This window comes from Parambassis ranga, chromosome 20 (genome assembly GCF_900634625.1).
Source record: "Parambassis ranga chromosome 20, fParRan2.1, whole genome shotgun sequence".
Taxonomy (NCBI): domain Eukaryota; kingdom Metazoa; phylum Chordata; class Actinopteri; family Ambassidae; genus Parambassis; species Parambassis ranga.
Window position 1 is genome coordinate 10367405 of NC_041040.1, and position 27219 is coordinate 10394623.

Sequence of the window (27219 nt, forward strand, 5' to 3'; positions counted from 1 at the left end):
TTTAGATGTGCATTGTTTACCTCATCGCTCACTGTAATCCACAAACCTATCCGTTCTCTTTGAGTGATTGTCAGATGTGATTTGCGTCGCATATGTCACACATCTGCAGATTGTCATTTCTGAGCGGCAGCGTAAACGATCAAAACTTGTCCCGGTGGGAATGGAGAGTGACATCCGTGGGGTTTCTCCCACATCTGGAGGTGTCTGCCGTCCAAGTCATTTGCCAGTGCTGCTTCTGTTCCCTGGTCTCCTGCAGTCCGTGAAGAATTGGTGTCAGCACCTATCAAAGGCAAAATGCCTATTCTACACAGAGTGTCAGAACAGCCAGAATCTATTAATCAGGCAGCCAGCAGAGAAACAGATATTATGTATGTGTGTCTGAGACTGTGTTGTGTGTGTGCAGAGCCTCATATAGGATATTATTCAGCCATCTTTGAAAAGAGGTTCTAATAAGGGAGTATGCAATTATAAATGTGTCACATGCATTCTGTCTGAAAAAGGAAGGGACCTGTAAAGTGTTTGATACCAAAGGCCACAACATGGTCCGCAGCAGACACAAAGCGCATGCTGATTCTACGACTTCAGCCATTACAGGTGGCAGACTTCATCTCTCATCCTCCCTTGTTGTCTCTATTTACATTGTCTGTAACATGTCAGCCAGACAGCAAGTCCTGGCAAACTCTTTGCTTTTTACAATAAAGCAGAGTTCATGAGCTGCATTCAGTTAGATAGTAAAGGTTCCCATTCTGTTGATTGAGGCTGAATAACAGCAGTTGGTTTGTTGGGGAGCACTGTTGGCTTATCCACAGGAAACGGATCGATCAGGGTGAATAAACAGTGAGCCAGCCAGGACCCCTGCTGCTAACAGCATGGTTCTATCATGTGACAGGCATGGTGGTGTATGATTGGCACTGCTGATTGGACATTTAGAGCTTAATGATGTCATGAGTATTGTCATGATGGATGACTTGTTTTCTTTTCAGCTGGATTATTATTTGACTCAGTGTAACATCATATTTACTTTTAAGGGATTTAATTTATGGCTGTAAGATGTTAATCAGTGCTGAAATGACTAGCCAAACAACAGAAAATTAACGCACCATAATTTTTGAGTATTAATTAAAAAAGGTGTCTGTACCTGCTGATTATTTTTATTCAGTTTTCACATAAAATTAACGGCAAATTTCCTAATTTAAGTTAATGTTACCAATAATGCAAGCCATAAATAGTGCTTATAACAAGCACTTTCTTAAATGTGATGATTACACTTCTGCTTTTATTTAAAATTTAGCTTAGTTTTAATGGCTTCATTGTATCCTGGTCATTGATATTATGATGTTGTCTTTACTGAGTCGCTCCTCTATTCTCCTTCACTCTGTGTTATTTGTAGCTCTGCTCAGAGGTGCCGGCCCCTTCATTTGCTATCTTGATTTTTTTTCAGACAAGCTGCAGAATAACAATGGATACACATAAGAAAGGAAAGGCAGGACAGAGTATCTCTGGGATTGTGTGTCAGTGCACAAATATTGGTATTATTAAGTTATTTACAGGATGTTTGTGTCTCCTGTACAATATTCCTTTTGCTAAATTTCATACTAGATATAGTAGGAAGGAAGAAACAAAAATACAACAATATCTGAGACCTGATTTACAGTTTGATAAGCATCAACGTGCAGATGTCAGTTGTGAAGGGTTCACATACATGTTATATATCATACGTGTAATGAATACTGTGCTGCGGTTCTTCACCCAGCTATGAAGGAAATATTATTGTTTTTGCTTCCCGCCCTGGATTTTGACTGAAAAAATTAGTTGCCGTGCATCTTATCTGTCAGGGGGATCAGGTGCATCTCCCCCTTTTTTCCTCTCCCTCACTCGCTCCTTTCTTTCTCCACCCCACCTCTGATAGGTAGAGACAGCCATCATATGTGCAAGAGGAAAGTGATGGGCGGAATGGCAGCTTTAATATCGGAGCGATTGCCTGCTGATAAGGCTAACGGCTGTGGAGAGGCGTGAGCGTCAGCCCTCCTCCGCAATAAACACTTTCATTTTGTTTGGTTGGAGTGACGGATGGAGTGATGGAAGTGGTGAATATAGACGACCTGAGGAGCAGAGGAAGGAGGGGGGCAGATGGATGGAATGGATGTGGATGTTATTCAATATTAACAGATCAATCAGACGATGGTGAAATATGCATTTTGTCAACTATATACCCCCATTTGGCCAAAGAGGCAACATAACGATCATGTGACAGCGCCGGCTGCTGTGCTGTGCTGAAATACAAAATACTTACAGCCTACAGTGGGTGATTTGTCTCTGGATGCTGAATTTATATTGCTCCTAACAATAACAACCCTGTCGTATATCAGAAAAATGAAAATATATATTCATGACTTTAAGCTCTGATGACTTCATGATAATCATTTCTGAATTGCTATTAGAATCTATGATGAGAAGTGCACAATTGCTCCCGTTTTCAGCATATGGCGGAGAAAAGCAGCTTTTTAATCAAATCATTTGTCGCCACTGGATAATTTTTGTTGTGCGCATATGCTACAGATCAATTTAAAGGTCACATAAAATCAAGCTTAAAATGTGCATTTGGCTGTTTTTTTCTGTAATTCTGCTTCATTAGTGTGCATGTCAAGGAAAAGGGAGCAATATTCTCCATCATCCTTTAGGTTGGTGATTGAAATGGCCTTTTCCTCCTCCTCAACAAGTCCTTGATGAGTTTCTGAAGTATGTCTCTCTTCTTCCTCTTCACCTGCTTGAATTGTCTGATGCTCAACAGAGAGTTGATGATTACGATTGAAATCAAAGCACATTCTGCAGGACACTAATAATATTTAAGAACATAAGAGTGTATTTTGAATTAGAAAATCTAATTTGGTAGCAACTAAGGCTGAATAATGGCGTTAACATGAAGGAAACGTTACATCTCCGAGATCAGTCCATGTCAGTCCAGTTTGCCATTTCAGGCATCAAGCTGTTCTCATGTATACCAACAACAGTGGTTTGAACCAATCAACATGCTGGCAGGATGGACTGGCAGTTATAGGCATCTTTAGTTTGTTTGGTGACAACAGTGAGAAGTAATACCATAAACCTAAAACAAACCTTAACACCAGGTAAAACCAAAACAGCTTGAGGTGTCAGGGGGTCTCGAACCTCAGACTCCTGAGTGATAGTTTGCTGCGCTGCCTGTAACCCCATCATACCACCATCAGCCAGCGCCATCATGCTCCGTTAGTGCATAACATGATGTTGCATGTTAGGCAATATGCCTGTGTGCATGTTCTGTAAGCATAAATGTGTTTAAAGAATGTATAATTGACCGAATGTGGCACCATGAGGATGTATTGTTGAAAGGCCACAGAGAGGCCAGCCCCTAATGTGAGTTAGTCCCCATAGTCCTTGTTAAAATGCCCAACTTTACAGCTGAAATAAACACATTTATAGCATGGTATCACATGTTATTTATATATGTATAAATTACCCACTGCCTGGGCATCATCTATGCACAGTAGCTCACACAAAGAAGCTAATAAAACAATGAAAAAATGTCTGTTGTCATGATGGTTGGCATCAATTGGAAAAATGTTGTTTATCCTTTAATAACTGTATAGGAAGTTCAGAAGTGGTGCAAATGGTGCCACTAATATCAAAACCTCTTGTATGCAAATATATACACTGAATTTGGCTTTTGCTGAAAATGCAGGCTGGAAATTGAAGCAAAAATGAGATATAAGAGTATAAGAGTTCATTTAGCAGTCACAGTCAATTTCTCTTTGATTGATTTCAAATATTCCCAGGCAATTCTCTTTTTATATTATCTGCTAAAACAGTTGCCCTTGTATGTAATTTCAGTGAAAAATCACATGAAAATGGAACACATCTGAACACACAAGAAAACCCCTTTTGGCAGCACCGTGCCTGCTGAACATCAGATGATTTGGCCCTCCATGACTTGGAAACCACAAAGATCAAATGAACAGCAGGGATCAGATCTCCATATTAGAAATCAGGCTAGATAGATTCAGACAATGCCTATTAAAATGGCTAAAGGAGCTTCTCTGAAATGAGACCTGACATCTCTTTTCCACAGTCTGTCAGGAGTGTGCTGTGGCTAATTTGAAGTCTACAAAATCTGTGTGTGTGTGTTTATGAGGAATAGAGAGTGAGCTCCAGTGGAAGGTTAATATAAGGGGTGACCAAAAAGAGATGCTGTGGGCTGTTATCTGTACAATCAGTGAGAGAACAAGTAATCCATTGGCTGGAGTCTAACTGCAACCCCAGATCCATTCAGTTGGCAGCTAATGAGCTTGGCAAGTACATTGTATTTACATTTAAAGTGGCTGTTGTGGGACTGTCCTCCCCCTTAGGTTGATTGGAGAGTTTTTATCTTTGATTCACAAGTAAATACTGACCTTCAGGCTTCTTTGGTTTTACCATAAGACAGTTAATGTCAGCTTGTCTGTCAAACCTGAGCTGCAGCCGCTGTGACACACTTTTATGTGTTGATTCCTCGCTAATCTTTCATAGTTTGACTCATGATGTGTTGCGACCCTAGAGGGGTCCTCATTAGGACCAAAACGTTGCATGACCTTTAAGCAGCTTCCCCCTCCCCCCCGCCACCTACGCCCTCACCCAGCTGGGCCCAATTACCTCGCTCATTACCCCCCTCCTAAACAGCACTAGGACCGAGCAGGTACTGTAGCTATCTATGGAGAGCCAATATGTCTGTGACTAAATACAGGGGTGGCAACATGAAATGGAAATGAGTCTCATCTTGGAGACATGCCAGTTGAAGACTTTCCTCCTCTCACTAATGGCCAAAGATTGTATTTTTTTTCTCCTCCTTTGTGGCACTTTACTTTAGAGACTTTGAATGTATATCTGACCTTTTTCAGCTCCTTCACTGTTTTTTATACTTCATCTACCTGTGCCTTAGAAACGACAGACTGACACCAAAAATATAAGATGTCCCCTTTGCTGCCATGTTGATGAGATGATAGGATGATCAATGTTTGCAGGATCCTTAATAACCAGAAAGAGAAAAGGCGACAGAGGAAGAGCGAGAGAGATGGATGATAATCCTAAAAGTAGCGTGCTTAATTAGATAGAATTCTGCATACATTGTGGGACGAGTGGAATCACTGGGATAGATTAAAATACTAATTAAACAGGCCCTTGCCGAATTTGGAGTGTGAGGTGGGGTTCAGCTCTTCAGGGTCATTTGCATAGCCTTCATCTGGGGAAATGGGATTTAAAGGACCTGCTCTCTTTCTCCCTTCAACTCTCACTCTTTTTCCTTTTCCCCATTACCAATCACATTCACATGCTAACATACTCAATTAAAATTATGCTCCATTTTTTTCCCTTTCACTCTATAATTTGGCATAATCTATTAAGGTCCCTTTGATTTTGTTTTGGAATATAAATGTTTCCAGCAAAGTGAGAAAGGGATGTTAAGCACACGGAGGAGGAAAGAAGTCGGCAAAATGTGTGATCTTGAACGATGGATATTTAATGTTGCTTCACTTTAGTTTGATTTGCATGAGAATATCCATCGTGAACAAAGCTTTGGAAATAGCATGCCATATTTGATTAGATCAGTAGATCTGAGGATCAAACTCGGGTGGTGTATTAATTACTGCAAGAACAAAAGCAGGAGCTCAAGTTATTGTGTGCTGTGAATCGACAAGCACATCATCTGCTTGGTGGTAAATTTCAGTGGGTCAGACTCAGCATGTATGCAGATAATGGCACATTTTTATTGGTAAACTTGTGGTGCATTTATATGTTTAACTATATCAATACCTGTCTGAAATTCAGTTTCAGATATTTTTGGTTCTGAAGATTTTGTGTTTTGGAACCATAAAACACGTATAGATGTGGTACACACATTCATTGAATTTCATGAATTGAAGTTGAGCAATGGTATCTAATACCATTGTATAATACAAGACATAGGCTATAGTTATACTTTTTCAGACATCAGTTAGCATTTAACCAAAGCTAAATCTTCATATACTGATAGATATTGTGCTAAATTAACCCAGGAAAAGTCTCGGTCAGTGGACGACAGAAGGAGAGGAGCTCTCAGTGTGTCCGAGTTTAAGAGGAGATGAGTTTCAGATGTGCTCAATGAGTCAGGTGAGAAGGCTGGAAACCGCCCGGCAACACACAAGGCAAAAAGGAGAGGGAAAAAAGACGGGAAATAGGAGGAGAAAATGGGAAAAACTATACAGAACAAAGGGGAACCTAAACAGAAACACATCAGGGTGCTATCAGGTATTTGTAGACGTGTCCTTTCTATGGTGCAGCGTTCATCATTCCAGCGGCAACAGTTCCATTTTTTTCCGCCATCAAAAAAAAAAAAAAGCAAATGTGACCGTTAAATGTGACTTACCTGTGTGCCATTACCATCCAATCACTCATAGTACCCTGCATGTTACTGTAATTGTTATAGGAATGCTTCTATGTGCTCAAACAGACCATATTTAGTAATTACATAAAGCAGTCCTTCCCACAATCACTCATTTCACTAACACAGTTGCTGCTGATGATATAAGCGGGACACACATTAACCCCATCAGCCAAAATATCCGCCGCTTGCAAAATGAGTGCTAGCATGTTAGCATTCAGCTCCAAGCCACTCTGCCCATAGCTTTACAGAGCGACTTTTGTAGCTGTAGACTTTTTGTAGTCATTTTACATATAGACCTACAAACTACTCATTTCTACAAAAGCAGCACCGCAGAGTGCTGTCAAGTGCTTTCTGCTGTGGGTTGTTTTGCCTCTCCTCTTGGCAAAGTTAAGTTGTGTGTGCATATGGTGCATATGTGTGTATGTGTGTGTGTAGACTATGACCAGTTTGACACCTGACTCAGACTGATACATACATTGCATCATTCTCAGTCTCACTGACCACTTGTTCTTGCCTCAGGAAGTGAAAGATCTGCTGCTTTGTCATCCTCTGCTCATACTCAACACCTCCTCTGCTTTTGTCTCTCTGTGAAGTCCAACAGAAGCAGCAGCTGGAAAAGGAGACAGGCCTGAAGATAGTGGAGGCCGGAGTAAGCGATGTAAGTACAACTCACTAAAAATATCTGTTATTTAGCTGTGCATGTGGGCTTTTTTTTAAAAAGCAGTGACAGAGGTTTGTGCTTGTGATTATGTGCATGGTCTGTGTTTAGGCTCATGAAACAGGAATAACTCTGATTTCAAGTTGTCTTGGCATCCGTGTCACACCTGCAGCCTCAGTTGTGCAGCCAAACACTAATCTTCCACCGCAATGAATTCCAAACACATATCCCTTTAAGTGTGCTTCTATGATTACTGTCTCCCTTTATTCATTTCCTTTAGGTCTCTAAGAGCTGTTGTCACCATGGCAAATAAAAACACAAGACAAAAGCCTGATGCATTTTGTGAATCTTAACGTGAGTGTTGATCACCGCCTCCGAGCAACAATAACCAGATTATCTTGAGTGCTGTCACTTTGCAGGGAGCCCTGATGCTCCTGTGACATATTCATTGGAAAAAATTAAGAGGAGAGCGGGAGGACTCTCTGGATGATCCAGATGAAAGGAGGCTAAATGTGTATTTATTCAACACTGATAAATATTCATATGTATCTGAGGTAAGGATCTAATCAAGCACCCATTGATGCGTCATAGCCCTCCATGCTTGCCTGGTAAATGAGTTTCTCTATGGAAATGAGACAGACAGCCTTAGACCCCTGAGCTGCCCTGATCATGAGGCATGCTGGGAGCTAAGTGGATATGGCCTGTGCATTGCAGGACAGTTGCCAATGGCAACAGCCGTCACACACACTGTATAGATGCAATCATCCTCCTGTGTTAGTCCTTTCTGTGCTGCTTTTCTTTTGGTGTCTGTTCTTTACCCATCTGCCTCCCACTTATAGCTTTTTGAGCTCCACATTTTCTCTCATCTTATTCCAAATTGTGTATTCATCACGTTCTCAATTATCTCCGATTCATTTTTTTTTTTACACTGTGACTTTTGTCCTGTTCTTTGTCCGCTTCTCTTCGCCTTTCTTTTTATTCTTTTATTCGCTCTCAGACTGATTCCTGCGCTTAGCCAGCACTGGTACAGGGTTGTGTTTGTCATATTGGGCCTATTTGTAGATAATTAGCTGCAATAATAGCCTCTCTGCAGGAGCCAGCGTGAGGGAGAGATGGATGGAAGAAGGGAGGAAAGGAGAGGAAGAATCTGTCTTCCACCTCATGGGGAGAAAATCTGTGCCAAACTGTGTTTGTAGAAATGCGTGTTAAGGAAGCGTGGCATTTACTGTACTACAAATAGTGAGCTGGCAAAGTACAAATCCTGAATATATATATATATGAAAACTCTCTCAGAGGGGGCTTTATTAGCAAGAGTCCTAATGTGGATATGTTGATCTCACCGGTTGGTTTTCAAGAAGTGGGGAGTTGAGGGTAGGTTGAGGGAAAATAGTAGCTTTTGACAGGAGAGCCTGTAGAGTGGGCTCTTCAAATACATTAGTTTAAAAGGTGTTAAACCAAAAGCCTGCTTTCAGTAAATTTGCACTAAATTGACCACAGTTATGAGTGAATGCATGCTAGAGGTTGCAGAAAGAGTCTTCTTTAGGCTGCTTATTAGTGACAGAAATGGAAATATGCTGGGTTAAATTGCTCTGTGAATCCATAAGAGCTGGAAAATTAGGCAGTGCTGTAAAGTCTCTCTCCCTCAGCTAGTATAAAACTATCACAGTGGTTGGTATCATTAAGTCTTATCATTGACAACTCTCGCCCTCCTCCTTTTTATTTAAGAGGTGACAAATGACAAAACAGCTTAGGAAGATGTCCAGATAGAGCAAACGTCAATAGCGGTAGATGCGGACAAGGATAAGCAAATGTCAAAGTGGGGGGAAGGAGACATCAATCAATAGGCCGTACAATATCTACTCCGTTATAAATCGCAAAGAAGTCGGCTTACCAAGGAGAAAAAAGCAACAGAAAAAATGTCTGCCCTCACTGTACATAATGTATGTAAGTGTATCTTTCTTATTAACAGCTGCACCCCAAGTGGCAGCTGCACTCGTGTGGAAACCCAACAGGCAAATGGAGGTCTCCTCACAGCAATTTATGAGTCTGTAAATGTGTGAAAAACCAAAAGGGGAGAAAAGAATTGAAGTGCAAAGAAATTCATGGTTGACTTGACGGTGTAGCATGAGCTGGCTCCTCTGTCTATATATTCATACCGCACTGAAACCATACATAGAGAACCTGCTATTATCAGACGCTGTAGAAAATAATTCCACACCTTCATCATTCCTAAGACGTACAAAGCTCTGCGACCATCTATCCCACACCGATGCTGCTGCTTCCTTCTTTCTCCTTCCTTTTGTTGGTGAGTCACACCCCAAAAACTGGAGACAGCAACCAGGCACCAGGCGAAAGGGCTGCTTTAGCTGTCAGCCACACAGACACAGCATGACTGCTACCAGAAGGGATTGTTGAGAGTAGAAGCAAGGGAATACCAGGTAGTTTGTGAAAGGAAAGGGAAATGTCAGTCAGATGTTTATGTGAAGCTTTGAATATATTCTGCACTCCTTACATTGTATGTAAGGCCAAATATCAAATATGAAACGTAAAACTCTTTGCCGCCAGTCTTGACCTTTAAGGCTCACTTAACATTTGTGAGGTGATCTTTAAAAAAAAAAAATTTTCTGAGCTTAAATATTCCACAGTCATTTAATGACCACAAACTTGCTCGGTAATTAAAGATCATGCAGAGATTTATATTGATAAACGTGTGTGCAGAAGGTTGACTATATTAAATTTTAAATGTTGAAAGACAAACAGCTCCAGACACTCTTAATCACTTCAATGGTAATTAATAATACACCTAAAACATTTGAGTTTTCTGTTTGTCTCGCTGCCAATATTTCCAAATAAAAAACACACAGAGGAGTCAGCTGCACATCCACTCTGCCTGCTCCCCATGTGATTAAGTTGGTGGTTAAATTGAGATTCATTGACATTTTGACAGCGGTCTCATGTTCGAGATAACTCCGGCAAACTGCTTATGTGAAGTGGCACTCATTAAGCATAGAATTCCCTGAGCTGCATGTCAACTGATTATTCAACCACTAAATGTAAATCATATATGGCAGACGGAGAGTCTCCTCACAGTTTGCTTTATGTCTATGACACAATTGTACACTAAATGTGCATTTTCCTCCATCCTCATGAGACATTTCCTTTTTATTTCTATTTAGAAAGTCAAAGCAGGTAAAGCCAACATTAGGTCTAATCCTGTCATGTCAATCTACTCAAGAACAACTGGTGAATACCATCTTATGATGGCCGAAAGCTGCCGTTATATTTCTAATCAAGTGACTAAGTGCAGAGGCACACGGGCAAAACTCATTTCAGAGAAAGGTCACATAAGGATGACCCCCGCGCAGTGGATTTGAAGGCTTTCTGTTCAATATCCTGTGTCATAATTAATGCCATATGTAAAAAAAAATGCTCTGACAGGCTTCCATGAAAAAATAAGAATTTGTTGGATGCTCTTAGTTTGGACAACTGAATGTGTCACTTTAAATTTTAATCGATGTGAAGTGTTTGTGACAATTTAGCTGAACAGAGATGATGCTTTTTTCCTGTTGTATGCAGTTTGTGTGTAGCTAGTATTTTTCATATTAGCTGTAGCATCATCTGGTAAAGCTGGTCTGTCAGTTAAAATCGGTCCACCATTTTGATGCAGAGTGAGATATCTTTATTATTTACAGGAGAGATGGGTTAGCATGAAGTTTTGTTCCCTGGTGTCTTTTGGTGATCCCATCATTTTTCATTCATATTTTGAAACGGAGAAAGGAAGACAGACACTGGGATTTAGTAACCTGACTGGCCACATAAACATGTAACCACGTAACTAGCAGCTGTCACTATAATGTAAATATGTCAGTATTTTTTGATCAAACAGAGTCTACGCAGTACAATCTATGCAAACAATTTTTGCAAAGGAAATAGATAATTGTGACAATTTGTGACTAATAATAAGCATCCAAAATACATTAGTATTTAATTACATATAAAAATATTAAGTTATGAACATGAAGTTTTTCCTTACCCAAATCCATTTGTTTAGGCACAATTAATAGATTTAGAATAACTACATGCTCACATGAAAACATCTTATGTAATATTTCAAAGTTCCAACTCCTGTTTCCTCCCAACTGTAGCTTTTTGTCAGTACCTCCACATAGAAGGCTGAAAAGTCCACATCAGCTGAGGTGCACCAGAAATCACTGTATAGCTTATAGCTTTGCCAAAGTTTGTGAACTCACAAACCTCTTGAAAATCCTGCTTCCCAAGGTTTGACTGCCTTATAGTCCGAGCATTATCACTTAAAAACACATACAGAATCCGACTTCACGGAGACCTAAAATCTTGGTGCACTAACATCAAACCTAATGCACTCCAAGGAACAATCACTATGAACTTGCTTTTTGTTTTGTTTTGTTTTGGTTTGGTGGGACACTTTCCGACATAAATATTTATTAACATATTTTTTCATATTATGTGTATTGTTATCAGGCAATATCAGTGCATTTTGCTTTCCTTTAATCTAACAAAGCCTGAATATTGTAGCATATTCCACTTAACAACAAATACTACGCAACCACCAGCGATTGCAATTCCTCCAAGCAAATGAGACAAATAATTTCAGCTGGAGACTTCAAAGGGAATCTACGCTGATCATTTCCTAGCAGAGAGAAGAGAGAGACATGTGGGCTGAAATAAATAAATAACTGTGACAAGAGTTATACAAATTGATGCCGGGTAGATGCTTTTCTTCAAAACATCTTTCTCCATGTTGGTTTTTCAAGTAGTAAGAGCCACGAGATGAGAAAAATACATTTTTATGTTAATTTCAAGATCTTTTATTCTCATTTAAGCGTGAATGTAGCTCCTCAGAGGAAATGAGAGTGGCTTGGTTGCAGTGCGGGGTTGACGCTCAGCCCATCCCTATGTTGTACGTAGTGTTTATATGTGTGTGGACAGTGTGTATTTGTATCACCCAATCAATTCCACATTGGCCCTCAATTGCCTTTCCCCACTGACAACCTATCCAATCTCCTTCAGACACTGTAATAAACCCAAACAATAAAAAAATTGCCATCTATAAAAATTTCAACAATGCAGGAAGGCCAATCTGGCAGTTTTAAAAGTGGCTAAAATGCCATTACTGTGGCAGATCTGGATGTGAAATGTCATATTGGAGCAGCCCCACTGTGCCTGCAGCCCCGAGTAACACTGCCTCTTTGGAGACTCCAGCTGCCTCCCACTGATGAAAGCCCGTCCAGCAGCTCCATTTCTCAGCAACCTTTTACCATCACCTGACCTTTGGACTGCAGAAATGCCTTTGATACCATGCCATGCAGTTTGGTATTTGCTTCTCTCTCTCTCTCTCTCTCTCTATATATATATATATATATACACTCAACAAAAATATAAACGCAACACTTTTGTTTTTGCTCCCATGTTTCATGAGATGGACTTGAAGATCTAAACTTCATTCCAGATACACAATATTACCATTCCTCTCAAACATTGTTCACAAATCTGTCTAAATGTGTGATAGTGAGCACTTCTGCTTTGCTGAGATAATCCATCCCACCTCACAGGTGTGCCACATCAAGATGCTGATCTGACATCATGATTAGTGCACAGGTGTACCTCAAACTGCCCACAATAAAAGGCCACCCTGAAATGTGCATTTTGGTTCTGCTTTATTGGCGGTCTGGGGACTCAGAACCAGTCAGTATCTGGTGTGACCACCATTTGCGTCATGCAGTGCAACACATCTTCTTCGCATAGAGTTTATCAGATTGTCTATTGTGGCCTGTGGAATGTTGGTCCACTCCTCTTCAATGGCTGTGCGAAGTTGCTGGATATTAGTGGGAACTGGTGCACGCTGTCGTATACGCCGGTCAAGCACATCCCAAACATGTTCAATGGGTGACATGTCCGGTGAGTATGCTGGCCATGCAAGAACTGGGACATTTTCAGCTTCCAAGAATTGTGTACAGATCCTTGCAACATGGGGCCGTGCATTATCTTGCTGAAACATGAGGTGATGCTCCAACGTGCTAGACGCCATCGAATGTGAGCATTTGCCCACTCAAGTCTGTTACGGCGACGATCTGGAGTCAGGTTAAGACCCCGATGAAGACGACGAGCATGCAGTTGAGCTTCCCTGAGACGGTTTCTGACAGTTTGTGCAGAAATTGTTTGGTTATGCAAACCAATTGTTTCAGCAGCTGTCTGAGTGGCTGGTCTCAGACGATCTCAGAGGTGAACCTGCTGGATGTGGAGGTCCTGGGCTGGTGTGGTTACTCGTGGTCTGCGGTTGTGAGGCCGGTTGGATGTACTGCCATATTCTCTGAAACGCCTTTGGAGACGGCTTATGGTGGAGAAATGAACATTCAATGCACGAGCAACAGATCTGGTTGACATCCCTGCTGTCAGCATGCCAATTGCACGCTCCCTCAATGCTTGTGGCATCTGTGGCATTTTGCTGTGAGACAAAACTGCACATTTCAGGGTGGCCTTTTATTGTGGGCAGTTTGAGGTACACCTGTGCACTAATCATGATGTCAGATCAGCATCTTGATGTGGCACACCTGTGAGGTGGGATGGATTATCTCAGCAAAGCAGAAGTGCTCACTATCACACATTTAGACAGATTTGTGAACAATGTTTGAGAGGAATGGTAATATTGTGTATCTGGAATGAAGTTTAGATCTTCAAGTCCATCTCATGAAACATGGGAGCAAAAACAAAAGTGTTGCGTTTATATTTTTGTTGAGTGTATATATATATATCATGACGTGCGCTCTCCCTCGGGTATGGGTGGACTTGTCCGTTTTTAACGAGTGCCAGGATGTAAAGTGTTTACTTTGCTACCTTTTGCCGCTTTTATGTTTGGCTGCTTTTGTTAAAGAGAGGTACGGTTCCTGTGTATAGTTGACAGTGGTATTTTTTCTCAGCTTGTTGAAGGGCACTTCTTTCACCTTTGCTAAGGTATTAAATAAGAGATTCTTTTTTTCTTTGGGTACTCATCTCTTACTGGAACGGAAAGCTCAAGGCCAGGGTGGCCTTGGAGGTATTATGGAGGTTTAGATGAAATTATAGCAAAAATCCACGGATAAAAACTCTTGCACCGTTATAAATAGTTCAGTCGATAGCGCTGTTGCCTCACAACCGAAACGTCCAGTGTGCTCTGCTTTGTTCGAGTAGCACTGTCTTGCTTGAGAATATGTGGAATTTTAGCCTGAGAATTGACTAAAGTGATAACTGCCAGTTCAATGTTTCATCAATTGTTTTGACATTACAGCTCTGATGTGCTGTTGTGTAGCTGCTTTGTGTTTTGCACTGCCTCCTCTGCACTGGATTTCCCCTTTTCATGTTTGTTAAATGTCAGTATTCAAATTGTGACTGTAGACACAGAGAGAGGATCCTTCTGACGTGCTAAAACAAAAATCTCATGTTTACTATTTAGGTTTCAGTTTCGAGTATACTTCAGGTTCTGTTGGTAATTTCTGAATGTTTCATACTTGGCACATATTACCCCATATGCCTATGTTGCAACAATGATGATATCTTGTCACCAAAAAAAAAAGGATGTTTATGAACCACAACAATTAGGTTACAACGCTCAGGGATGTTTGTTACCTACCTTTAATTGACATGGTTGTTGTTTTTTTGCCTGAAAGTCTACAGAATATTCCTTTACAGTGGGAAACGGCATAGTAGCGTTAATTAACATTTCCCCAAGAGAGCTTTGAAGGTATTGTTGGCTACTTCTGACTGTTTCTACCCAAAGGGTTTTTAGTGAGACCTCTGGGACTGTTACAGATGAAAAAAAGCAGGATACTTCCATGACTCTTTCACTCAAAGCAGTTTTAATAGCTCCATTGACATCCTTGTGGGTACAACTTGACCTGCTTTGCAATATTTTAAGATGATGAATAATGACTGGACGCCCTGCTGCTTCCTCTCCATCTTCACCACAGTGTGTTCCCTACATGGTGATCACTGAGCCCAACTACCTCCTAGATCTGACTATGGCAGAAGCCTTGTTTAAGAAAGATTAATTTCTATCCTTTACAACTGTGCCTGCTGTTATTCCTCTCCAGGCTCTCTCTGGAGCTGACTAGGACTTAAAATAACTTAACTTAAAGGTAGGGTAGGAGATTTTGAAAACTCAGTGAGAGTCAGCCAGTGTTCGAAAGTAAACACACGCCCCTTTCTCTCGGAGCTCACCCTGAAGCCACGTCTCCCAATCACATGGACGCGCATTACCCGAAGACGAGCTGCGGTCTGTGACTTCGCCCATCATGCACGCACCTTTTTGGTGCGCGCAGAGCAGGAAGAGAGTGACAACCAGCCAATACTCCATGCAGGGTCCACCCGGAGGATTGGTTGATATTTTTAGCGTTTTATAGCTTCCACAGATGATTAATATTCTTCGTTTTAATGTGAAACTGCCGAACTAATTGATTTCTGTTAGGGTTAGCTAAGCTAACATTATGCTCATGGCTAACAGAGGCAAAAAGCTCTATGTGCCAGCTAGAACATTAACATCCTCACCACATACCTAAATAAACTAAGGCTAAATGAGGCTACATTTTTGCTTACCGTACCTAGGTGCCCAAGAAGTTACATTTTAAAAAACACTTTCTGAAGCATCAGAAACCTGATCTGCAGGTGTCATTCCTTCCACCATGAGCTCTTTCTGCACTTTTATTTCAAACAATGCCTCTCTCTCTCTCGAACAAACAAACAGAGAATTTATGTAAATTTGTTGCCTGGTGTCTGGCAGCGGGAGCAGTGGGGTTGAGGGCTGGGTGCCTGGGAGAGGCTGGGGGTACGGTGGGAGGGGGAGGGCCTGCGGTGTCCACAGCTGGATAGCATGGCAGAGGTTTTAAATGTCAGCGTTGAAGGGGGATGCAGCTGCCATTTGGCCTGACAAGCTGCATGCCAAGGGACTGGCAGCGGGATGCAGGGGCAGGGTGCTCCCGGTCCCGGCCGCAGAGCTCTCACCTTCTGCCATTTATCATGCAGCTAGTTGCCTAGCGCATCTGGCACCTTAGCACTGACAGCAACAGGAGAAGCCCTTGCTGCAGGCTAACCGGTGGCCCGTGGTAATCTTTTTAACATCACTACAAAATTAAGGCAGGAGTATTGTTTCTCTACATCTAAGATCTAAGATTATCATATAGTTTAGTTATTATATTTTAGTGAAAGGTGGAGTTCAGTTTGGAGGAGTGGGCAGATTGTGCTGCTAAATTTAACAATGATGGTGGTAGCAGGGCACAGGGTGCTAATAGGATTAAAAGCAATCCTTAGCACTAGACCATTATTATCTTAAAGAGTGTGCTATTACAGTGTGATAAAATACCTCTTAAGAACACAGTCATATGTTCGTGTTGACGTATTAAATATTCAGAACTGTCTTTTTAGCAAACATCACAATTTGTGGTCGCTGTGAAGCAGTAGATTAATTATTGCTCAGTGAGCGCACAATACGGAAACCACTTTGCTCTCAGTAAATTGAACGTAATCAACTGTCATATCATCTTTTATTGACTTTAATTGTCTGTAATTGTGAATCCTGCTGTAACTGCTAGTTGCTTTCTGCATGGCAAGGTCAACTAAATTGCTTGATGAGCTGTTATGGTCTTTTATATGATGACCTTGACTTGGGAGGAGGGTGTATGAATGTCTTCCATCTGTGGCGATAAAGCATGAAATGAAACTTGACCACTCTGCTGCTAAGTGGCTTTTACAGCAGCTACTGGCTCACTGATTGAAAATACTATATAGTAGTAGACTGATGATATTTAGACAATAAATATTGAAGCGATAAGTAATGAGCAAGTAATTAAAAAAAGGTACTTTTTCTCAGGGTTTTAGGTTCTGAGGATCATATTTATACATAATTATCCTATATTATCCTGCCACAAGCACTAGTTTATCAAAGCGCTTTCAAGTTTCAGGAACTGGCATGAGAGGTATTATCAAAAAGTCAGGGCAGAACAAGACTGGCAGAAGTAGGTAAGCTAAAAATTTCAAGCGCTCTGGAAAGGAAATTAATGAGAGATATGTCCAATGACCCTAGAACAAATGCCAAGATACTAGTAAATGATTTAGCCAAGTCTGGAACTGGAAGTGCCAAAGACTAGAGTCCTGCACAAGTATGGACTGTAAGGTTGTAGACCAAGAAAACCTCCACTTTTACAAAGGAAAGCTCCAAGACAACCCGAATAAAATGACACATACTGTAAACGTGTCATTTGGTCAGATGTAAATGAAAAGTTGTACTCTGTAGTCACAGAAATCTCAAACACGGTGGAGGCAGTATAATGCTGTGGGGAAGACTTCAGAGCATCAGGAACTGGGAATCTTGTCAGGATTGAAGGAGTCATGAAAAAAGAAAGACTTGAATGACAACCTAAAACAACCTGAAGCATACATCCTACTACCTCCAGGAGAGAAAAGTAAACCTTAAGGGTTGGCCTACACAAAGCCCTGACTTCAATCTGATTGAAAAAATGGAGTACACAAAAGACCAGAGTCCATGCCTTCAAATCAGAAAGCACTTCAGAGGTGCACCATAGAATAGCCTAGGATTCCTCAGTTGTGCAAATGCAATGCAAACAACACCAATGGCATCAGGCTGGCACTAAACAAAAAAGATACACATCAACTCTTTATTTATATATTTACAAAGTCAAATAATGTAAACTTCATGCTTAGCTTGTGCCTCAAAATGTAAACAGAACGTGGGACAAGTTCAACAATACGTGTGGACAGCAGTACAGAAAGTTGAAGAAATTCACATTATGTTTTTTTTTTCTTTACAAAGTCTCCGCTTGCTATTTAACGCTGGCCAACAAGTGCTAACCAGACAACATTCAATAACGGAGTGTAATTAGGCCCTTTAGCCACAGAATGAAGACATTTCTTTAATCTGCTTGTTGTAATAAAAGTCATGTTTCATCCTCATGCATGATGCAATCATTGCAAACATGTAAAGTAAAGGTAGAAAGCAGCAGTGGAGATCATATGCTGATAGTGCTCTGTGAACTGGAAAGGCATCCTGCTGTGATCAGATCTTTGCTTTACATATCCACCAATGCCAACACGCCTACATTCACAAGTGAGTTGGCCATGCCAGGTGTTATAGGCAAATGCACAGATGTAGCTAACACCCGGTGCGATACAGGTGGATACCTGTACAAAAATAGCATCGTGTACCATTATAGCTTGAAGATTAGAGCTCAGTTACATGTATTCTGTATGTGTGTACATTTGAATGCGTATTGCAAATTAGGTGTATTCAGATTTGTGTAATTCTGAGAAAAGGAGTGCACAAAATGTTGTTTTTACAGCTTTGTGAACATAAAAAAAAATATTGGAAAAGGGATTTCATTTCATTGTTGGGAACAACAAAAAGCAAAAAGATCCTTGCAAGCTAGGTCCATGAACACATGCGATCACATGTCACTATTCATTACATTATTCACTTTGAAGAAAAAGAAAATCACAGCTTCTATAAAAGCCATACAGCGCAATTATGTTTGTGGGCAAAAATAGGCTGGATTGATTATATGCATTTACAATAATGAGCCATCAATGTATTATTACGTTACAGAGCCATCAAAATCTTGACATAAATCATAATTAATTCTGCCTTCAGAATTTCTTATCAGCCATACTTTGTGTTGTTGTCAGGGGTTGTGGTGTGAAGCAGCAGGAGATGTGAGCTGCAAACACACGGCTGATACTGAACTACAGCTGTGGCAGCAGTCTCATTAGGGATTCACAGAGGTTTCTTTTGCCGAGCCAGGCTGCTTGCTTTGGCTCGGGGGCAGAGTACCCTTATAAAGCTGCTGTAGCTGAGAGACAGACAGAAAGTGAGACACGCAGGGAGGCTGCGGCGTCGGCCAGGCAGCGCTGGCCTCTGTTCCTGCAGAGGATTGTTTTGCACAGTGAGGCCCCTGACTCTCCCCCAGCTGATTGGTGTGGCTTCATTAGCATGGGCTGCGGCTCCTCCGATTAGCAGTAATTAAAGAGAGAAATCAGAGCGCTTGCCTCCAGTCCAGACACAGCCAGTGCCTGTCAAGTGTGATCGTTGTGGAACAGATCTAGCATTCCTGGCTGCCTGCCACGCCACAGAACCCCCCTTTCGTCCCTATAGTAAGAGTGAGTGTGGAGGAGAGGTATGGGCCGTCTGTGCCAAGTTACCCCCAAAATAACCCCCGGGGTTACACAGGCACACACGCCTCTCCCTGCGGGCACACGCTGGCCCGCCGTTGTCATGGTGATAACAGGGGAAAATGTTTAATGAAGATGCTGATGAGAATTTATGAGGCTGTGGCTGTGTGCATTTACTGGGATACGACCCTTAGCCTATCACGCACTGCCTCCTGTGGTTCTACATCTATATCTTCACTTATACAAGCTGTAGCTGATCATCGGGGCGTATGCTCAGACAGGCCGCCTCAATATGCCGCACCACGTCAACCAGCACCAGGGTACAGTGTGAGGCACATGGCATAAACTTAATCTAGTGTGATCACAATTATGTATATTTAAGCATAATTATCTCTTAATGTCTAGAGAAGCATTCTCACAGGGGCAACTGAAAGAAAAATTACATGAGAAAGGCTAAATTCAACATTTAATTTGGTGTTTCCAGACAGGAATAATGGCACAGCGGTGATGATTAAACCTTATATTGTAACTGACCAATACTGTCATGGCTAGTTTTTCCACTTTGAGATGCTTGTTGTGGTTTTACGTCTTGCTTTGTTTGCCCTGTCTGTGCTCTCTCGGGCATGGTTGCCATTAAATAAACAGGTCCAGGATCTCATTGAGCATAGTGGCATTTGCTTGGAACGCCATGGTCAACAGAGGTTCAACAGCACTTGAGACCGTGCCAGATTTGATTCACTTGACATGCGCCGATGACCTTAGTGCGAACATTGTGTTCAGTGCAGTCCTTTGTGGAATCAAATACTAGTCTGTATATTTTTAAACAGAAAATGCCACAGATACTGTACAGAGATGACCACATCAAAGGTTTATGACAGGGTTTTGAACTACAGTTATGCAGGATTCAGCGCACCGTTCACCCAAATTTAACTGTGATGGTCAGATTATGTGGTCATGTTTCTGATTGTAGTCCTACTTGATCTCCATAAGTATGTATTTAATAAAAAATGAGACATAATATGGACATGGGATTGATTGCTCTTGTCAATCAAGGAGACCAAATGCTGTTGGTGCATGCATGTTTATGAATTACAATATTACAGGCTTTACATGTTTTAACATCACATTCCATTAGCATAAATGTAACCAAGTGTGGTCACTGTGTGTGTTTCCTGAGGATGTTTTGGTCCTTTCAGGGGTCACTGCCAGTGTTAAATAATATACTTGTATCAGGGATGGCCCAGTGGAAAGTTTTAATTCTCCAAAAAACTACAAATCACCTCCAGCTTATTTTTTTAGACTGTGGAAGGATTTAAGTGACTTACACTATGGTCCAGCAGCTATAGAGAAACGCAGTGTTTCAGGAGCTTTCAGGTGGTTTGTGGACTCAGGTGTGGAGAGAACACATCCTATTGAACCTGTGAAGTCACTCTGCACTCTCCTCTGAACACTTCTCTTTGTCCCTTTACTGTCAGTCTCAGTATCAGAGTCTCCCAGCCCACTAAGTCTCTTGTGACTGGGGTTTCAATTATGAATGCTACCTTTGACTACCTCTGTTATTCCGCGGCAGCCCACATATCCCTGCCTGCCACCACTCATGTGTGACTTGATGTATTGTCTCACTGTTTTCCCCCCTTTCAAAATTAATTGCGGTTTTATCTCCCTCTAAGATAAAAAAAAGCCTGCTGAGAACACAATAGTCTAAAAGTAGTGTGGGTTCTATTCAAACAAAACAATTAAAACCTCTGTGTTTTCCTCACTGTTTTTGACTGTGGACGTGTTGGATGAGATTTGTAGTGGTGGTTCTGCTTTTATCTTTTTTTTTTTAACACAATAGAGTGAAGTATTACCTTCAATTACTTTCCCTGATTTCCCTTCTGTTTCACCAAACTCAGATCACACTGTGGCCCTGACCATTTCATTTAGTGTCTAATGACTTTTCACCTACAGTGTCATAATATCCCTCATCAAAGCTCATCTTGAAAATAATTCTTGTCATTGCGATGAATCCAAATTAGAGTATAATTTAGTTTAATCTCAGACCATAGTACAAACATCTTCACCAATACTGAGCTGATTTCATTTTCACTTTTAGAACACCACTTGGTGACTTTGTCTAATCACTTAGCAAATATGAACATTATCCTTGTTAGACATATTGCTATTGTCAACACAGCTGCACAGAAGAAAATCATTACTGTCAACTAAACAAGTTGGTAACTGAGGCTGCTTCTTAAAACCAAATTAAAAATAAAGTTCAACTTTCCAAAAAATCTCTGACAGCTTCGTTTTGTCTGGGAGTAATTATCTGCTACTGAAGAAGAAGATCAGAGCTTAAATTCAAAGCTTCACTTTAGTTTAAGAGACCTTTCACACAGATTTAGACATTCACAGCTGAGGGGTTAGTGGGGTTTATGTGGTGCTGTATTATGAGCAATACAAGAAAGGGTAGAAGAAAATAATTGTTGCATGTTGGGTGAACTAACTGGTGCTGAACACTATCAGATTGTTATGCTAGCAGCACATTTGTTAGTCCTTATTCTAATGCCACCTGTCTGTGTTAGCATAATTAGCTAGCTACAGGCAACAGAAATAAATCAGAGCCATATTCTCAAACATTTACATCCAGATGAGTCTCGAAATGGGGACTCTTTCTAAACTGTTTAAAAGTTTTAAGCACATATGTATCTGTAGTGCGATCTGACAGGTATAAGATTGGTCCTAAATAACTATAACTAATCTACAGCTGCAAGAAGAACAAGCTGATTCAAGAGATGCAACTGTAGGAATTTAGAAGGACTGCCTTATAAATGACCCATTCAGCCTGTGTAGGATCTGACTCGTGATATGTGCTTGTTTGTTGGCACCTGTTCCTCATCCTCTTTTCCCTTTTAGCGGGAGAGAACCACAATGTTCAGTGCCCTGCCATTTTTAAAGGCTGTGCAGAACCATCTACCTCACAGTAGGTGTGTTTTCCTCTCCCTAAAGACAGCCCTGAAAGAGGTCACACAAGGGAGGTTTCTGCACAAACTGTGAGCCTGCGAGCGCCTGCAGTGGAAAAACATTAAGGACTTAGAGGAGAGAGAAAGCTCTGAAACAACTTTACCTAAAAACTGGCAAGTTCTATAAGATACTTGGTACTGTGAGACACAAAAGACAGGACAAGTATACTTAGAGGATTTGAGTTTCAAAATCAAAATAACAAATGAATCAAAAACTATTTTAACCCTTAAAATCCTCAATGCTCCTTCTCCAAATACTGAGTGTGTTATAAAAGGACAGAAAACGACATTAGACCTGGCACATGTAAACACTGTATGTATCACTGTCACTATAGGCTTTTACAGATATGGTGTGATTTCATACTCCAAGCTATGACGCCATAACACTGCTGTTTGTGTGAAGTACACATTGTTGTGAGTGTGTGTGTGTGTGTGGGTTTGCCTCTCTGCTTTAAATATACCGTAGTTGGCATGACAGGCGTAGCATTTACCTTGATGTTTATTGCTTTGAACTACTTGGCATGGGCACAGCCTGGGCTGGGATTCACATAAGAAAGAGGCCTATTTGAACAAGCTCATCTAGGGAAAATACCAGAATGACATGGCTGACACACACACTTTGAATGGTTCCTCTCTGAGCAAGTGATGAGCATGAGACACAGCAATTCAAATGTTTCAAGTAAAACCCAGAAATGGGACCTTTTTGTGTCTTTGAACATTATCCATTAGAAAACATGGTTTCTCTCTCCCTCTCTCTCTCTCTCTCTCATGCAGACAATGCATTCAAGACATTCACCTCACTGTCAAGTTTCTGCACCTTAAGTGATGTTTAAAAGCGAGTTTAGACAAGAGAGTAAAGTGTCACCTTTTATATTTTATCTCTGTAAAAGTGCTATTTTGTGCCTGGCAGGCAAAATCGGGCAGAAACTAACTACGCAGTGGAATGACGTCGCTGCACTGCGAATACAAACAGACAGACTTTCAAACTTTGTCTTCACATCGCTGCTGATATGAGACCTTTGTTTCATTTTAAATTTTATAGGATAAGCAAGAGTGAAAAAAAACCCAGGCAGGACTCGATGTAGCTCTCACTCACAACTTGTGATATCACTTTAGCGATAACAATAACAGCTGGTGGATCTGATAAAAAAAGAGAGAACGCTCTAATGTATTTTGTTTTGCATACATTTCTCTCTGTGATACAGTTCCTTAAGCTAATCCTCCAACACCTCCTTAAATTGAGCCACAGCTTCAGCCTTGCTCAGATATTATTATGAATAATTTATTGCACCCCATTTCAAAGAGCCTAGCAGAAATCCCAACTATTTTTGGTGTATCTCACATTAGTTAAGTCTGCAGGTACACAGTGCAGCTGTTGGTTTCCTTGTGCAGCGCTGTAAATGACATTAGACTCTCACTGATATTGTGCTCTGATGCTACCTCCTCCACCCATGTCCTCTGCAAGCCAGCTCTGCCTTCTGTTTGCTTCCTGTGTCCAGGTGGAGGTATTTTGCACAGAACATCCATGCATGTGTAAAATACATGCATACATGTAAATAAACTCTGCTGCCTGTGCTGTAGATGTGAGCTAATATACGCCATCTCCTTCTGGACTTGCATATCTGTGGATGTCTCTGCTCTGCCATCTCAGGTAGTGCACTTGATCCTGACATTTGTTTAACATTCTCTCCCAGCGACACGGTGAAGTGCCGCATACCTCTTTCCTTGCCATTGTTTAAACACGTTTTCCGCCTTTCCGTCTATTTTTTTTTTATTATTAGAAATCTGAAATGTGTCATGGAGGCAAACAGCAGAGGCAGTGACAGGAGAGGAGGGACAGATAAGACTTCTTACAGGACTCGTGGTGACTGTTTGAACATGTGTTGCCCCCGAGGAAGAAGTGTCTACTGGAGGAACACACACACATACATAAGGCATGACAACGCTGGTGACCATGAGAGTGCCTCCAGTGTGTTCCTGCTTATAGGTTTCTGTGTGAATGAATCGATGCACGTCAAGCCTCCCTGGTGTGATAGCCATTAGCACTGGCCTCACACGGGGGATGTGACACGAGTTGTGAAATCAGACTGTGCGGCGCGTAGTAGAGGAAATGTGTGAAAATGCGTCCATTTACGCAGAGTTCAAAGTAAAGGAAAACAACAGGTGCCAAAGTTAAAAAAAAAGGTCTGGTTAGACATTTTCTTCTTTCCACCCAGTGTGGGTCCACAGGGGAATATACTCCTGTTTGGATGACGGTGGATGTAGATAGGGCTGACAGGTGGGTGACCGGGCTATCTCATATGAAAAGGGGCTCTCTTCCAGATCACCAGAGAACAGGGTAGATATGATCGTATGGTTGACTTAATGTAGGGACTTGATTTTCTGGGGCTTAACTTCAGGGGCCACTATTTATTTCTCACCAGTAGTAAAACCCACTCAGTGGCAGTTGTGATAAAAGTCTCCTACCATGCATTACTTCTGCATCCATCCTGCATTAGTGCAACAGCAAGCGCTGCAGAAAGAATTCGTTCTCAGGCTAAATGAGGAGCTGCCTCCCTGGTCAGGCCGTAGAGAACACATCATCTGCATTCATTTTTGTCATGTGATAGAAAGCATGATGTGAAGCGTGGCTACACGGAACGATAAGACAGAGCGTTTTACTAGTGTAGCATTTCAGAATTTTGTGGATGCTATAAAATGTGTTGAGTCAGTTTTGTGAGCATGTTCTGCCTCAGATTTCAATCCCCGCCTGATTGGCTTTGGTTTTTCGAAGGTGGTGAGGGTGGAGGCCGTGGACCCAGGCTGGACAGCAGTCTCGTTTTTTTTTTTTTTTGTTCTCCCCTTCACATTGCCAACTCCAGCTGTCACACCGAGGGACAATAGAGGAGAGGAGGGGGTGCTCTCTGAATGGAAAAAATAAACTGGAGAGCCCCCCGTCACACAGCCCCCCTCCCCACGACTCGTCATCTGCATTTGACAGGACCCCCGTTCTCTTCTCTTCACCGCCCCTTTTCTTTTGCTTTCTCCCTTTTCTCTCCTTGTGCTCTCCATAATCCTCCTTTCTCTCTCTCTCTCTCCCTGCTAAGTGCAGCTGTTGCTCTCCATTGGATCATTTTTTTTCAGACTGATTGCTAATTAGGATAGCATTTTAGTGAGTTTTATCTTTAAAACTTGTTAAACTTGCAATTTTCCACTCCTTTTTCCTTTATTCTGGCAGATCTAAGAAGGCAGCAAAGAAAAGATGTAGCCAATTAAACACAATTTACTTTCAGCTGAGCATTTTTTATTTCTCAGAATGCGTCCAATCTCTCATGCAGCATTCATATAGTTTACAACTACTGTACTGTGTGGTAGCCTCTTATTATAGGGCTCACTTCAGCTTTGAATGCAAAAGCCTACTTTGAAGAATAGACTGCCCTATCTCCCTTATTCTGCTCACATAACTGAATCCCTGGGAGAGGGAGCAGAGGAAAAGGAGAGCCTGAGAAAACAGCAATTCACACACCAAACACAGAGACCCCTAGTAGCTCAACAAATGAGTGACTAGCCCTATGTCCATTCATATCGGCCCTCGGCCCGCAAGCCTATTAGCCAGGCATCGCTCCTTGAGCATTCACTGTCGACAACATGTGGAGGCATCGCTATAGCAACCAGTGGATATGACATGTGCAATGGACGGGGACTCCTGAGCTGCTGAATATAAGGAGGGGCTCAGCCTTAACTAAATGATCGCAAAAAACCCAACCCCACCACCTCCCCGTCTCTTTTCATTGGCACAGAGGCGGTGAAAGGACTCACTAGTGGGGCTTCTGCACATTCTTCCGAGGCTCGGAAAATCAGGCGGGCATATCCCACATTCTTCTCCCTTTTCTTATTCTCTGCGACTCTCCCTTTTTTTTCTTTTTCTTCATCTACGTGTTGAAGCCGCGGTCTTTTGTTGGCGCTGGGGGACGCATGGGACCCTCGCAGGGGAACTTTTGGGGAAGCAGACTGAGTGGGCGGCCGGGACGCACAAACGCATCTTGGAGCTGCGGCGGGCGTCAGTGGTTATCCGTGCTCTCTGGAATACAAGACACAGCATCCTCCGTTTGCTGCGAAATGCGCGCACTGCACCGCGACATGGATTTGGGTAATTATCTGCTTCTGTTGTGTGCCGTGTAGTCAGTGTGCAAGTTTAAATGCGCCAAATGCGTAAAAAAAGAGGAACGTTTAGGGATCAGCCTCGAAAACTTGTAAACAGTCGTACCAGCACTCTGAAAGCTCGGATTTTCATGGTGCTGCTGAATATTTTAAGCTCTCTGCTTTCATTTTATTTCAACGATTCTGTGCGCTAGTTTGCAGGAGATCGACTGGATAGCTATACAATAAAACGTATAAGCATTTGAAATGTTACTATAAATGTAAGATTATTGGGGGGAAAATCTTTGCAGAGTCTTTGTGCTTTAGCTGGGATCACATCTGGCTGCAGGGGACAAAGTTTCTCTGCAGGTGCCCGGCAGCAGCTCCAACTCCTAGAACTGAAAGCCAGTTAATCCGTCCTGTAATTCCATAAATTATTATAATCATGTGTTCGATCAGAAAATAAATGTATGCTCTTATTTTAGTCCCAGATTATTTTCCATAAATATTTTGTAGGGCATAGAGAATAGAAATTATTTTTATGGAACACTTGAAATATGGTTTATTTCTGTTTCAGATTAATAATGATTTTTAACAATGTTCGGTGTTTACCTATTTATATGTAAAATTACTTCACTATTTCCACTATTTGCAGAACTTTAAGGAGCACATGGTGTTACACGGAAATAGCCTGAAAATGTTGCATGACTAAATTGTGTGTGTTTTTTTCTTTAATTCATTTTTTTTGCATGAATGAACGCTCTAAATGTTGCAGATTTCAAATCTTTCAAACCTGCAACAGTAGCTGCACCTTTAAAGAA

The 27219-nt window shown here is 41.5% G+C and overlaps 1 protein-coding gene across 1 annotated transcript in view; it reads left to right on the forward strand.

Moving 5' to 3' along the window:
• The window catches only part of ptprn2 (protein tyrosine phosphatase receptor type N2), a 108628-nt gene that overhangs the window by 54458 nt on the left and 26951 nt on the right, over window positions 1-27219 (forward strand). The window contains exon 11 of the mRNA XM_028432975.1: window positions 7024-7088. Within this exon, the coding sequence (XP_028288776.1) occupies window positions 7024-7088 (65 nt within the window). The remainder of the gene's footprint in view (window positions 1-7023; window positions 7089-27219) is intronic.